This window comes from Dermacentor silvarum, chromosome 10, assembly GCF_013339745.2.
Source record: "Dermacentor silvarum isolate Dsil-2018 chromosome 10, BIME_Dsil_1.4, whole genome shotgun sequence".
NCBI lineage: Eukaryota > Metazoa > Arthropoda > Arachnida > Ixodida > Ixodidae > Dermacentor > Dermacentor silvarum.
Window position 1 is genome coordinate 15,163,658 of NC_051163.1, and position 14,525 is coordinate 15,178,182.

At 46.1% G+C, this 14,525-nt stretch overlaps 2 protein-coding genes across 2 annotated transcripts in view; one reads left to right on the plus strand and one right to left on the minus strand.

The window, feature by feature from the left end:
- The window catches only part of LOC119466653 (uncharacterized), a 67,723-nt gene that overhangs the window by 11,819 nt on the left and 41,379 nt on the right, over positions 1-14,525 (minus strand). The window lies entirely within an intron of this gene.
- The window catches only part of LOC119466075 (sodium- and chloride-dependent glycine transporter 2), a 29,249-nt gene continuing 15,278 nt past the window's right edge, over positions 555-14,525 (plus strand). The window contains exons 1-6 of the mRNA XM_037726561.2: positions 555-642; positions 3,195-3,316; positions 4,702-4,833; positions 7,939-8,111; positions 8,388-8,572; positions 12,787-12,919. Coding sequence (XP_037582489.1) covers positions 3,196-3,316; positions 4,702-4,833; positions 7,939-8,111; positions 8,388-8,572; positions 12,787-12,919 — 744 coding nt within the window. The 5' untranslated portion in view covers positions 555-642; position 3,195. The remainder of the gene's footprint in view (positions 643-3,194; positions 3,317-4,701; positions 4,834-7,938; positions 8,112-8,387; positions 8,573-12,786; positions 12,920-14,525) is intronic.

Consider the following 14,525-nt stretch of genomic DNA (forward strand, 5'->3'; position numbering starts at 1 on the left):
TGCACCTTCCTGCCATTAAAACGTCTCTCTCTCCACACATATGGCTCACATCCACGAGGGGGATCGGCCGTGGTACTTGTTGTTGTTGTTGTTGTTGTTGTTGTTGTTGTTGTTGTTGTTGTTGTTGTTGTTGTTGTTGTTGTTGTTGTTGTTGTTGTTGTTGTTGTTGTTGTTGTTCAACAAGTGGCACATACCCACCGTGGGGGATCAGCCAATAATGGGGTGGTTTGCGCAAAATGGGTAAAAGAAGTTTAGAAAAAGTAATTATGATAATTATTTATCTAGCTTTCGATTGACTTTAGCATGGTGAACGTTCCACTTCAATCGCCATGACACATGGATTCAATGTTTAAGTAAACTTCTACGTCTTCAGTTTCGTAATACATTAATGTAAAAGGTTGGACACGACGCCATTGGCTCGATCAGCACGCTTTTTTGACCAAAAGCTAGCTTTACAATTTGTAAAGTCCGCAGCTCCACACGCAGACACTTGCGCATGTTTGCGCGTCCACGTGGGGTTTCTGAAACTAGGAAGAAGCAGAAGAAGACAGCGCGTGCTGGTGTCCGGTCTGCCCACCGTTCCACAGGACACGCCAGCCAGTGAGCCCGCCTGGTCGAAGCGGCCGCGGAGGCATCAGCCAGGTGCGTTTTCATTTTTTTTTCTACTGCGACAGCAGTCGTGAGTTCCGAATTCAGATTGCGCCGTCCTGTCCGCACGTTAAAACCAGCTCTGCCGCCACGCAATTGACCACGAGCTATGACTCTTGCAATTATCCCGTGGCAGCACCTACCATATATGCACTCCAGCTCATTTTTATTCTTCTTTCAATTTCCTCCTCATGATCAGGGTCCCTTATGAGCAGTTGACTTAGATAAACGAACTCCTGCACAGGCTCTAGATGCTGACTGGTGATCATGAAAAACATTAAACTAAATTATGGGATTTTACGTGCCAAAACCACGATCTGACTATGAGGCACGCCGTAGTGGGGGACTCCGGAAATTCGGACCACCTGGGGTTCTTTAACGTGCACCTAAATCTAAGTACACGGGTGTGTTCTCATTTCGCCCCCATTGAAATGCGGCCGCCGTGGCCGGGATTCGATCCCGCGACCTCGTGCTCAGCAGCACACCATAGCCACTGAGCAACCACAGCGGGTAAACGTGATCATGAATTCGTTCCTTTCCGGGCTATGGAACATTACCTTTGGATTCTGCATATTAATCTTCAACCCTACTTTTACACTTCCTTGGTTAAGGTCATCAGTAAGCCTCTGCGGTGTTGCATCAATTTTTTTTTGCAAGTCATCCCCAGTAATTTATGATCGCCAGTCAGCCTCTAGAGTCTTGTGCAGGAGTACGTTTATCTAAGTCCGCACTCACAGGGGACCCTGATAGTGAGAAGGAAATTTACAGAAGAATAAAATTGTTTGGAGTGCATTTGGCAGGCGCTATCAAAGCCTGACTGGGAGCTTACCACTGTCGTTAAAAATAAAAGCGTACAATCATTGCATTCTACCGGTGCTAACATATGGGGCAGAAACTTGGAGGTTAACAAAGAAGCTCGAGAACAAGTTAACGAACGCGCAAAGAACTATGGAATACGAAATATGTTAGGTGTAACGTAGAGAGACAGGAAGAGAGTGGTGTGAAGCAGAGTAAACGGGGATAGCCGCGATATTCTAGTTATATTAGGAGAAGAAAATGGAGCTGGGCAGGTCATGTAATGCGTAGGGTAGATAACCGGTACGCACAACCGGTTAATCATTAGAGTTACAGAATGGAAGGGAAGTGCAGTCGAGGACGGCAGGAAATTAGTTGAGGTGATGAAATCATGCAGCATTTCGGCAGCATTTTTGAAAAATATTTCAGAAGGCCGCTTGAATTTCCAGCAACTTTGAGTTAGCAACGTCGAGAGGGTACGCCCTTTTAATAACATACGTATTTGCTGCACTTCATCGTAACGTCTTTGCTGCGTTATAGCAGTGCTTTGGTCAGGATTAAAACACTGCTATACCACAGCACGAAAGTTACGGATAAATGCCGTAAATGCGCACGTTATTCGATGGGCATATATTAGCAGTTTGCATAGTTAGCAACGTCGAGAGGGTATACCCTCTCGACGTTGCTAACTTAATGTTGTTGGAATTCAGGCAGCCTTCTGAAATATAATTTGTACAAATACTGCCCATCAAGTTTCGCTGGTGCATTGCCATGACGTACGACAGATGGCCGCAGAGGCAATGTCCAAAATTTCTGGTATGCCTATGATCAAGTGTTTTACTATTGTGCGCATTCAATATACAGGGTGTCCCAAACATCATGCACCAAACTTTAAACATATGCAAATGCCACGTAGCTGGACACAACCAAGGTAATGTTGTTTGCCGTCGCTTGGAGATACTCAGATTATTGCATTCCGCCTAATTACATAATTAGTCTTAATTAATTAATCAACTTCTCAAATATTATGATTAGATGAAAATTGTCAATGGGAAAAAAATTTAGAACAACATAAGAGCTCCCGGTACAGCTTTCTGCTGCTCAACACGTGCTACATAAGTGTTTTCCCTTGCGTGAAAGAAGCCCGCGAATGCCCGCAAAATTGCCGCGCTACTGGCCGCTCGAGGCACTTCGCGTGTATTCGCGGGCTTCCTTCACGCTCGGAAAAACTTTTATGTAGCACGTATTGAGCAACAGAAAGCTGTATCGGGAGTTTTTCGCGTTGCTCCACAATTTTCTCATTCACACTTTTCATTTAATTATGATATTTGAGAAGTTGATTAATAAAAGTAATTATGTAATTAGGCGGAATGCGAAAAATAATCTGAGTATCTCCAAGCGACGGCAAACAACATTACCTTGGTTCTGTCCAGCCACGTGGAATTTGCATATTTTTAAGGACTGACTAAAATTACGTGGGGCAACCTTCAACTTCATTGTCACACATTATTTTATAGAAATGCTGTTCCGTCGATTAATTCAAATCCGCTCTTTTAATCATGACTATATATCACGACACTTCATCATATTTTGTTGTTCGTTGTGATCTCTCGCCCGACGGTGGCTCCTCGGCTCGGTCAAGCTGTTTGGTGCGGTTTTCTTGCAAAGGAGGCAATCAACATATGTTGGACAATAAAATTGAATCCAAAACCAAAACATAAAAGGTGTTGTGCGGCGAAAACTTGTTACAGGATGGAGGTCCCCCGCCAAAAGTGGGCCAGCAATCTGGAGTTCCTGCTGGCAAGCACGGGGATGTCCATCGGGCTGGGAAATATTTGGAGATTTCCGTACGTTGCCTACGACAACGGCGGGGGTGAGTTTATGCGCAAGCACACAACGGTGGCTATCCGGCTGCGCGAGACAACATATTATGCAAGTTGTAACTTGGAAAATTGTGCATATGTGCGTAATCTGCTGTGAAACCTGTCGTTTGTGGGGTGGGGGCTGAAACCTTTGTCAGGCTCTATGCCTTTCGTCTCAGCCTGCCCTCGTTTCAATGAATGAGAAATAAAATTAAATTCAGTTGAAAAAGTCGCCACAGGTCACGCCCAATCGCATCGCGAAGTTGTTAAAGGACACTTAAGACTCTCTTTACGTTTACCTGACGGGAATTTCGGTGCATACAAAGTTTTCAAGACTCGTTATGTTCAGTCTATGGCTCCCTTAATATTGATTATAACTGTTTTATATTCTTGTTTATTTTTTAACTATTAGCTAGACCCGAAATATTTCGTGACGTCACGTAGGGACAGCGTGTTCACCCAAACCGGGCACTTAGTTCTTGTGTCTTCTCATGCTTTCCAAGGCTCCGCTCACGTTCAGGCTGACGTTTCTGGCATTACAAGTGCAAACACTTTTTTATTCAACGTTTACCACACTGCAGTGAGTGGGGAGCCCATCGGAGAACATATTCCCGCAGATATATTTGAAAATTGCCTGATAATCATGGAGATGTTATAGGGCGCAACGTTTGCTTACCTTATTACTCGTCAACAAAACGTTTCCTCTCTGCTGTGCCGGTGCCACTTGGGTTTATGAGGTCGCAGGTGGAAGCATAATATAGGGGGTCTCTAAAGCCGCAAGAAGAGAGAGATATATATCTTCTGTGCGAGATTGTGAGGTCCTATAACATTTGGCTAGCACTTTCATGGCAGTAGGGTGTCGCCAAAACATCGCCTGTCACATAGTGCCGAGTTGATGAATAGAAGCAAAACAGTAAGTTAGGATGCGCTCTAATACCAGTTCAACAACTGAATTAGATGCTAATAGCTTTGAGACGACGACGCTCAAAAGAATAGTACTTACCCGAATCTGTGGCCGAATTAACAAATGCTATAGTTCGCAAGAGTTATTTGCCATGGTATGCTGCCGAAGCTAATATGTCTGCTGACATCGATTGGCAGATCCCCTGCTCTTACAACGAGTTTTAGCGTAAGACCGTTTTTGCAAATACGACACCTGAGCCCGTATCTTAAAAAAAAAGAACGATTCTTTTTACGTCAGAACTGTATGTAAGAGAAAGTACATTTTAAACATTCGCAATCATCAATAAAAGGCGCCTCTCACACATTCCTCTTCGCAACTAATTTAGATGGTGTCCTCAGCCTTAACTGTGGGTTATTAAGGATGACCCTTAACCAAGGGTTGTAATTGAGAATCATCTGCCCTCCTTTCACAATTGCCAATGGTTCTCCGCAGGGGCCTTCCTGCTTCCCTACCTGCTGATCATGACGGTGGTGGGCCGCTCCATGTTCTACATGGAGATGCTCATGGGCCAGTTCCGGAGCGCCGGCGCCACGCAAGTCTTCGACTGCGTGCCCCTCGCCAGGGGTGAGAGCACACGCCGTGTTTCCTGTATGCTGCACCCCATTGGCTAGTACGAGCAGTAGGCCTACGAACGTGTCGCCGTAGCAGGGCGCGGAATCCTTAATTGCGAATGCGTATCATAATCCTGGCACGTATGCGTGAGTCAGCTTGCCAGGGTTTCAAGTTTTCGACGATTCGAGATGTCGACGAATTCGCTGCCGCGTGCTGACCTCCTGGTTTTGGTCGCATGGACGGGCGACTGGTTCGCATGAATGCGGGTTCAAGTCGTGATTCCTGCACCGGGAGGGATTTTTCGTCAAATGCGAAACTATAGCTTGTTCAGGCGATCCTTTGTAGCGGAATGCCACGTTGAGGTGGCAACATTTCCTTGCATACAACGCATCTTGGAATAATTTAGTTTATTTATATCCAAGTACCCCAAAAAAACTGTCTTGCGAGGTTATCAAATGGGGGAAGGGGGGGTGATAAATAAAGTACACTTATTACAAATTGTTAAAGCAATTCACAGACAGATCATGGACGACAGTTAGATAGGATAGGTAAAACTAAAAGTAAATTGCAAAATACATATCAACATTATCGAAAACAGTTGTTTACAGTTCAGTTAAGAGAAACGGAAAAATCACAGTCTGCTCAAAAATAACTGCAGCTTCCACAAACCGACAAACAATACATGGACGTGCGTTTTAAAGCGATGCTTCCTCTGCATATTTTCCCGGGTTTGGCGTGCTGCCTGGCTACTATTGGATCGGTCACTATCTCGGCGGGTGTTGGATAAATATACAAAGGTTATACGTGCACCAAATGGAAGTACCAGCGAACTGGCTTAACTGTGACGTTGGTAGGGCTGACCAAATATGCGCACCTTCGTTCTGCGTAACAAAAAAATTTAGAAGATTGCCTGTGGCAGATAGCACAATTCTGGTTCATGAGCTGGTCTACTCGAAGAGGCGGACATTACTTCCACAAAGAATTGAAATGCATAATCGACTAATTAACGAAAATTCACTAGTTAACTTTTTAACTAGTTTCCTTGTGGCCCATATTGCAATTTGCAAATGTTATCCGTGGAGTTCTCACGGCGGATCCACTTGGAGCGATTTCTCAAGATGACACCAGTTTTGAGATATTAATTCCCGAACTTTGCGGGAATATGCATTGGGGCGTTCCAGTTACATAACAAAACGTCGTTTTATGCATTTCAATTTTTTCTGCGAGTAATGTCCGCCTCTTCGAGTAGACCAGATCACGAATTGTGCTATCTGCCGCAGGAAACCTTTAAACAATTTTTTTAAAGTGTTCGCTGAAACACCCCGCATGTCGTACTTTTCTGTATAGATGCGTACACCTGTCATCACCCATTCTTTCCTCAACAAGCATCATACGTCGACTTAGTCCTAGCGACATCGCTGTGTACACGTCCCACACTGTGCGTCCGCCTGATTTGGACCTAGCATTTAGGCATATCTTGTGAGCGATGCAGTGCATGAACATAAATGTTGCACGAGAATAAAGCTGTGACCTTTGTGGTGGACGAACATTAACATAGCAATGAGATTACACGTAGCAGCAGAGGATGAAAGCAAGCACGACTGTACGCATCGCCGTTAGTTGTAAACCATTTCGAATTGACCACGTTACGAAAGATTCGCTTCATATGTATTCGAACAAGTGCGTCGGATCTGTATATATACATCTTAAAATCGCAGAGAAAAAGATTTCTCTCTTACCAGTGTTTTCTTCTTGCTCAAATTGCTCTGAAAGACCGCATTTTATGGATCGGATCTTTCAAGATAACACTTGGAACTGTTACTTGCCTGGTTTCTAAAAAAAAAAAAAAAAAATCTGAATTTGCCTTCTTCTGCGCCCTTCGTAATATTTGATCTTTAAAGCATGTCGAATGCGTCCCTTCCGTTAGATGCAATACGCCAAAGCACGGCCTTCGAGTTTGGTTTCCACTAATCCCTCGGGGGTGCATCCGGGAGACACAGACGAAGGCAACTTGTCGTGTGTTTTTAAAGAGGAAAGCAACATTGCTGAGTGCTACATTGAACGACCCGAACCATAAGGTGCGATCTTCCTACAAAATCTGAGCAAGAACCGATCAGCGGTGAGCGCAAAAAGAGGTCCTGCAATTTAAGAGAGAGAGAGAGAGAGAAGTAAAAAAAAAATCACGCTCCATTCCACTGCTGTGAAGGTGGATTACCAGCTAATCAGTTTAGCACACGACATAGAGGTGACACAGAATTTAGATCAAAGGTATGGGCAAATTTTATTCCTCTTGAACGGCGACGGCGGTCATTCTACAGGAAGACACACGCACACACACTTTTATTTTGATCGGCGGTCTTGATCGGCGGCATAGATTCGCGTGGAAGACTACCACCACCTCGGCGAGCCGGAAGAAACTAGACACGCGCAACGGGACCGCCACGCCGGGAAAGCCGAAGGGAACTAGGCACACTAGCGCTTGGAATGACAACAAAGAGAGGGCGCTGCGAGCGTACTCAAGGCCGACGCGGCTCGCACAGCGGCAAATTTTTGAGAAACCCTTATATATCTACCTGAGAGTCTACTGATTTTGAAAATGGTGCCTATTGATAACTAATCTACTGAAAATGCATATCCAAGTGATGAGATGTATAAGCTTTTGCAAAGAGTGAAGCGATTTTGCATCAAATTCGGGAGATGAGTTTTTGCACACGCAGCTCTGTTAAAAAAAATTATGGGGTTTTACGTGCCAAAACCACGATATGATTATGAGGCACGCCGTAGTGGGGGACTCCGGAAATTTGGACCACCTGGGGTTCTTTAACGTGCACCTAAATGTAGGTACACGGGTGTTTTCGCATTTCGCCCCCATCGAAATGTGGCCGCCGTGACACGCAGCTCTGTTGACGGACACGAAAAATGCATAGAACGTACCCTATCCATAGACAGCTCCGCTGTAAAAAAAAAAAAAAAACGTCCTTGTACAAATGACAACTGTTCTGCAGATAACCACGTAGAAGAAGAGAAAACCGTATAAATAAACCATATAAGCATTGCTTCTACGTGGTTATCTGCGTGGTTATTCATGTCACCTCTTCGTGAACGGCCACCGCGCAGGCGTAGGCTGGGCCATGGTGTACACCTGCTTCGTGATCTGCCTCTACTACAACCTGCTGCTCTCGTACGCGCTCAACTTCCTCTGGTACTCATTTGCCAGCACAGAGCTTCCCTGGACCCGCTGCAACCCGGACTGGGCAGACGATGAGTGCTTCGACACGAGCAACCCCACGGTGAGGTTCCAAGCCTTCTCTTAAAATGGACACAAAAAATACGAGCACCGAGTTCACGCATTCTTAAAAAAAAAAACTACATTTTGATTAGTAGTGGCGGTAATAGTTGATTATTACAAAGAGAAACTGAAGGTCGAAGATTTTTTTTCGCGCTGCATCCCTCAGTGCTGGTACGTCAGCGTGACGTCAGTGTGACGCAGATGCTATTTCGTGCCAGTGAAACGCGCTGCGCATCAAGCGTTTCTCTGAGATGGTCTGGTCTGTCTTTTCACACAGAAAGCCTGCAAGTACGTGAACAAGACATTGTACAACATGTACCTGAAAAAGAACGGCACCGACATGAAAACCAGTGTGGTGCTTGGAGGCGCCAACGGCTCCGTGCTTGTGCCCGAGAAGGTCTACACCGGCCATTTCGCCAACTGCTCTGAATGGATCGTCACAGCGCCCGAGGAGTTCTACGAGTTAGTTACTTTCGCTCGAACGTTTATTTTTCATAGCCACTTGGTGCGTTTCTTTTCGATAGTACCGAGTTCACCTGTTGAAGTCGTAGTCAACAGCAAGTGTAATGAGCCCCTACGTGTCGCAAAGGAATGTATTCAGTCTTCTGAATTTCTGTTGAGTGTGCTAAACGAATGTATAACTAGAGCGGACTTCAGTAGAAGCGATAAATTTGTTCCTCATGTGTGGAGCCAATAGGTATACGCTGTCTACAGTATCGGCCTAATTGCAGCTTCGGGAGTCCTCTACCTTGGCCCAATTAAGGCTTCCATTAGTATCATCATCAGCAGCAGCAGCAACCAATCTTATCTCCACAGCAGGACGAAGGCCCCTGCCAGCTATAGCCAATTACACATGTCTTGCGCTAGCTATTCCAAGTTGTGCCTGCAAATTTCCTAACGTTATCACACCCCCGAATTATCTGCCGTGCTCTACTGCGCTTACGTTCTCTTGGCACCCGTCGCGTAACTATAATACATCACCGGTTGTCTGCCCTACGCATTAGATGGCCTTCCCAGCTCCATTTTTTTTTCTCCTAATGTCAGCTGGAATATCGGCTACCCCCGTTTGCTCTCTAACCCGCACAGCTGTCCTACTATCTCTTAATGTTATACCTTAATTTTTTTTAATCACCCTGTTGCACGGTCCTTAACTTCTTCTCAAGCTTCTTTGTTAACTTCCAAGTTTCTGCCCTAAATTGTCGCGTTGCAGTGACGGCGAAGAACGATCGACGCAGTGTCAAAAACTGAGTTACAAATTTGGCTCTTTATTGGGCGAACTTGTGCCCAGCAAAACAAGTAACTCAAGCACAACGATAGCGGCGAGCAAGGCCGGCGATCGTCGAAATCTGATGAGCAGGTCAAGCGCGTCGGCTTTTATACATGTCTCGTCGAAGGTTCGCTGGGGCCCGCGTGCCTTCCAGATAGTAGTACACAATTCGTGTTGCGCATACAATCTGATTACCCGCCGTGGTTGCTTAGTGGCTATGGTGTTGGGCTGCTAAGCAAGAGGTCGCGTGATCGAATGTCGGCCACGGCGGCCGCATTTCGATGGGGGCGACATGCAGAAACATCCATGCACTTATAATTAGGTGCAGGTTAACGAACCCCAGGTGGTCCATATTATTCCGGAGTCCCCCCTATGGCGTGCCTCACAATCAGATCGTAGTTTTGGCATGTAACGCCCCATAATTCTTAAGACAATCTGACTACACAAGACCCGCCGTGGTTGCTCAGTGGCTATGGTGTTGGGCTGCTGAGCACGAGGTCGCGGGATCGAATCCCGGCCACGGCGGCCGCATTTCGATGGGGGCGAAATGCGAAAACACCCGTGTACTTAGATTTAGGTGCACGTTAAAGAACCCCAGGTGGTCCAAATTTCCGGAGTCCCCCACTACGGCGTGCCTCATAATCAGAACTGGTTTTGGCACGTAAAACCCCATAATTTAATTTTTTTTTACTACACAAGGTTCTGCGAGAACATACATAACAGATATATAGAATCAAGGATAACATTCGAGTAAATTTCAAATAATGCCGGCACGTCTTGCGCTGAGCGATATAGCATCACCTTGTTAGCGGGTGAAATGCAATCGATCCCCGGAAAAAAAGATAAATAAGTACACTTGTCACTATGCTAGTACCGGTAGAATGTAATGATTGCACACCTTTCTTTTCAAGGATAAAGATTAGCTGCCGGTCATGATTTGGTAATGCCTACCGTATGCGCTCCAACCCATTTTTATTCTCCCGTGAACTTCATTCTTATATAGTTAACGTCCCCTGTGAGTAATTGGCCTAGATAAACATACTCTCGCACAGATTTTAGATACTGGCTGCCAGTATTCTTGTTCTTTTGCCAGGCCATTAAACATTACCTTTGTCTTCTGCACATTTATTTTCAACCCTAACCTTCCACTTTTTGGTAAATGTCCTCAATCGTTTGTTTCAATTCATTCTCATCGTTGCTGGATAGGACAACGTCATCTGCAAACCGTAGGTTGCCGAGATATACGCCGTCGAACGGCCAATCGCGCTGCAATTTTGCGTGTATTCGTGGGCTTCTTTCCCGCTCGGAAAAACCCTCTTATGTAGCACGTATTGAACAGAAAGCTGTATCGGGCGTTTTTCACGGTGCTCTACAGTTTTCTCATTGACACTTTTCATCTAAAAGTAATATTTGAGAAGTTGAATAATTAAGACTAATTGTGTAATTAGGCGGAATGCAAAAAATCATCCGCGTATCGCCAAGTGACTACAAACATTACTTTGGTTCTGTCCAGCTACGTGGAATTTGCATATTTTTAAAGTTTGGCCCAAGTTAAGTGAAACACCCTGTACACCAAGAGAAGCGTGAGCCAAGAGCGAAACCCAAAAGTACATTTAAAGATTTAACAAGCACAGCATTTAGCTGATGGTGAGGTCATGACATTGTTGTATATTATATATTTTATATTACATCATCGGTCATAGTAGTAGTCATTCGGATAAAAAAAGGATAGAAGTAAATAAAATGTTGCGCCCTAAGTGCCTTGTGTTTTGCGCTTCAACGAAAGTGCAGTCGGTTAAGGGTGTTACGTTCTCGGAACACAATTAACTTGCTGTGAAACACCCTTTTCATTCCTTTACTTGCCAAAACATTAGACAATATGTTTACCCGGGCGAAGTTATCGGTATGTCATCATGGCCGCATGCGCAGTCCACTGTGATTACGAGTTCGATCATACGAGCCCTGATCAGTCTTATCCTCCTGTTAATGAAATACGCATCATACCGGACGTGAAATCCTGTTAAGGAGGAATTCAATGCGAAAATTACATTAAAAATGTACGAAAGGAAACTCAATCATTCGTAGCTCACTCACGCTCGTAAGCGTTCATATCGCTTTGATATCGGCGTTAAACGTTTATTTTTCAACGCTTTCTTATCTAAAAAAAATAATCATTCATCAACGACGGGCATACATTTATGTGCCAAAAAACACATGTCCACCCCACACGATACTGCAGGATACGCTGATATTGCATAGTGTCGGAGGATACTTTTTCAGGCCACACATTGCTTCATATGTGCAATATGTCATCGCATTCCTTTTTTTGCGAAGATTCAAGCATTCGGCTGCACTCAGAAGGCATCGTATGGTGTCCAATTCAGTGGCGCCAGTCTGTTTTGCACTTCACAAACTAACCCCTGTAAAGCTGTAAATCCCCACAGCCAAACGACAGTACCTACTATGATAAAATTTTGTAGGAATTGGGGTGGTGTAGTTACTAGCGAGAAGCCAAAAGAGTGCGATTCCTCTACATCCGTGGAGGTTCAGTGGTTAACAGCTGACGCTGTCACGTGCGTCCGTCACGTGGCCCCAAAATGGCCAATCCGGACACGAAAGCATGGGCTTCCCCTGCGATCGTTTCAAGGGCTCCTATCTATACATCGGAAGGAAGGAATTCGCGGCACCCACTGCACCGAATTTGATCAGGTCTGTTGCATTTCAAAGAAAATCCGAATTCAGGAACCAAACTTTCTTATTTACGTATCACTTTTTAACAAAAATTCGATAGTTCACGAGTGAAAAAGAAAGCATTAAGGACAAAGTTTTCAACTTTGCAACTCAGCGATAAAAAACGGTATCACAATTTTGTAAAGTGCATCTATGGAGAAAACTGAAGTGGATAAAATTAATGCGTTATACACCGCTGTGAAATATGCCAATAATTTGTGAGTAGGATTTTCGCAAAACCCTCGTAAACATTCTAACACTTTTCACGTAAGCTGACATCTCGTACATCATATTCGTCCACTTCAGATGCTCTAAAAGATCCAGCTTACAGAACTGCGATATCCACCTTTGGTGTAGACGTACGAATTTACAAACTTCGGGGCACAATATATTTGTTTTTTGGTTTACCAATTTTCGGAATTTCTCGCAAAACATTCCAGGCCATAAATCAAGATTCTGCTTCCTACAGTCACTACAATATAACTTACTCTCTCAAATGCAACAAATGTCATTCAAATCAGACCAACGGTTCCCTTATACTGACATTCCTGCGTTTTACATGTATTATAATGAACGGTACCAGGGTTGGCCCCGAGCTAAAGCTTCCCCCCTGGCGAATGACCCCCGTAAAGTTATACAGGAGTTAGCAAATATACCCCCAAATCTCTCACTTGTCCAGAAACTACGTGCTTGGCGTGAGCAGCGGCGTACACGAGCTGGGGCGCGTTCAGGTTGGACTGGTGATCGGCCTGGCGTTATCATGGGTGGCCGTCTTCTTCTGCGTCTTCAAGGGAGTCCGGTCCTCCGGAAAGGTGAGCTCGCCCACGTGGTCCGGCGTTCTCGCGTTTCAGAGCGCAGCTCCCGTTCCTGCGGCGAGAACGGGCGTAAACGCGTCGAGAGAGAAGAGGCGCGAGGAGGAAAGCAGAGAGGAGGGTGCAGCGGAACCATGAGGCGGAAAGCGGAGGAGGGTACGGCGATAGGGTCAGAAGGAAAGTGGAGTGCCGGTGGCGACCAGACATGCGGCCAGCGCGTAAACAAAGCAAAGCGTTGGCGTGGGCTTCGGACCCACTGCGCATGCGCTACTTCGCCTGCGGCGCCGCCGCCGCTAGAGAATGCGCTCCGTGCGAGCCACGCGTTCACGCGTTCCTGCTGAACGATGAGCGACACGCAACCGGTGGAAATGCTTCGTCTGCCACTGCTGCTAAACAAGCTGCCCGAGCAGACGCTCAATGCCGCCGCCGAGAGAATCCTGTCGTTCAGAATCAAATTCTTTGCCACAATATATCGCAAATTCAAAATACCTAAACAACTGCGCTCAAAATTCGCATTGGGGAGTATCGTAATCGTCAGTGAAATTTTTTCTTCCGGCCCCAATGCCGTTAATTTCGTTGTGGAGGACGCGTATTGGGCTGGAAGTTTAATTTAAGCCTGATTCACACGATGGCGATTTGCTTGCGATTTTGCTGGTGCGCCAAATGCGCCGTCGGATCTTTCACGCGTGCGATTTTTTCGGTGTTCGGAGAGGTGCTGAACTTCGCGGCAACATGCGGTGCGGACGAGAAATCAATAACGACGCGGATCGTTGGGGCGCGACACTGTGGCCTTGTCTGACTGCCTGTTAATTTCTTTTTAACAGCGGATCTGTTTAAGCCGGCCGTAAGTTGTACCGCGAGCCGCAAAACATCCTGGATTGCCTAGCTACCACCTCGCGGAGCGGCGTGTACTTCGCCTCCTCTCCGTGCTGTGCACATGTTGCCTTGACATGGGACGTTAAGGAGAGGGTACTCTAGAGAGGGAAGGAGAGCATACGCGCGGCGCGCGCAATGCTGGGGAGAGGGGAAGAGAAAATGAGAGCGAGAGAGAGATAGACAGAAAGAAATCGTAGCAGCACCAACGAGGCAACGCGCAGAGCTACTGCCGACACCGTCCGCGTTTCCCTGTGGCCCCGCGTTCGCTCCGAACGCGCGCAGTGTCCGTGACTGCAGCAGGCGCCTCTGGCGTCGACTTGGCAGGTTTCGACCAGCCACGCCCCGGCAAGCGTGGAGGCGCAGCTTGGCCGTGTCGTCAGCGGGGATATAAAGCTCGGAGCCACCGCGACGGCGGCAGAACTCTCGTTGACTCTGTGGCGAGTACATGTACCCTTGACATGGGACGACCGGAGAAGATCCGGACACCCTAATAAACCACTCATCTTAAAGCGCGTCGCGCGGCCAAGCGAGAACCTGCTCGTCGGCGGCGAGCCGATTCGGAATACCGTGCCTAGTAGCACATAGCATTTCCTAGCAAAACTTAGCCAAGCCTAGTAAAACCTGGAAGCAAAGCTAGGTTGATCACCAGCTCCGCTGTTTACTCCAGCCTTGCACCACTAGTGCAAGCTGCCCAAGTTTGTTTGTTTGTTTTTCTCGTTTTTTTTTTTTG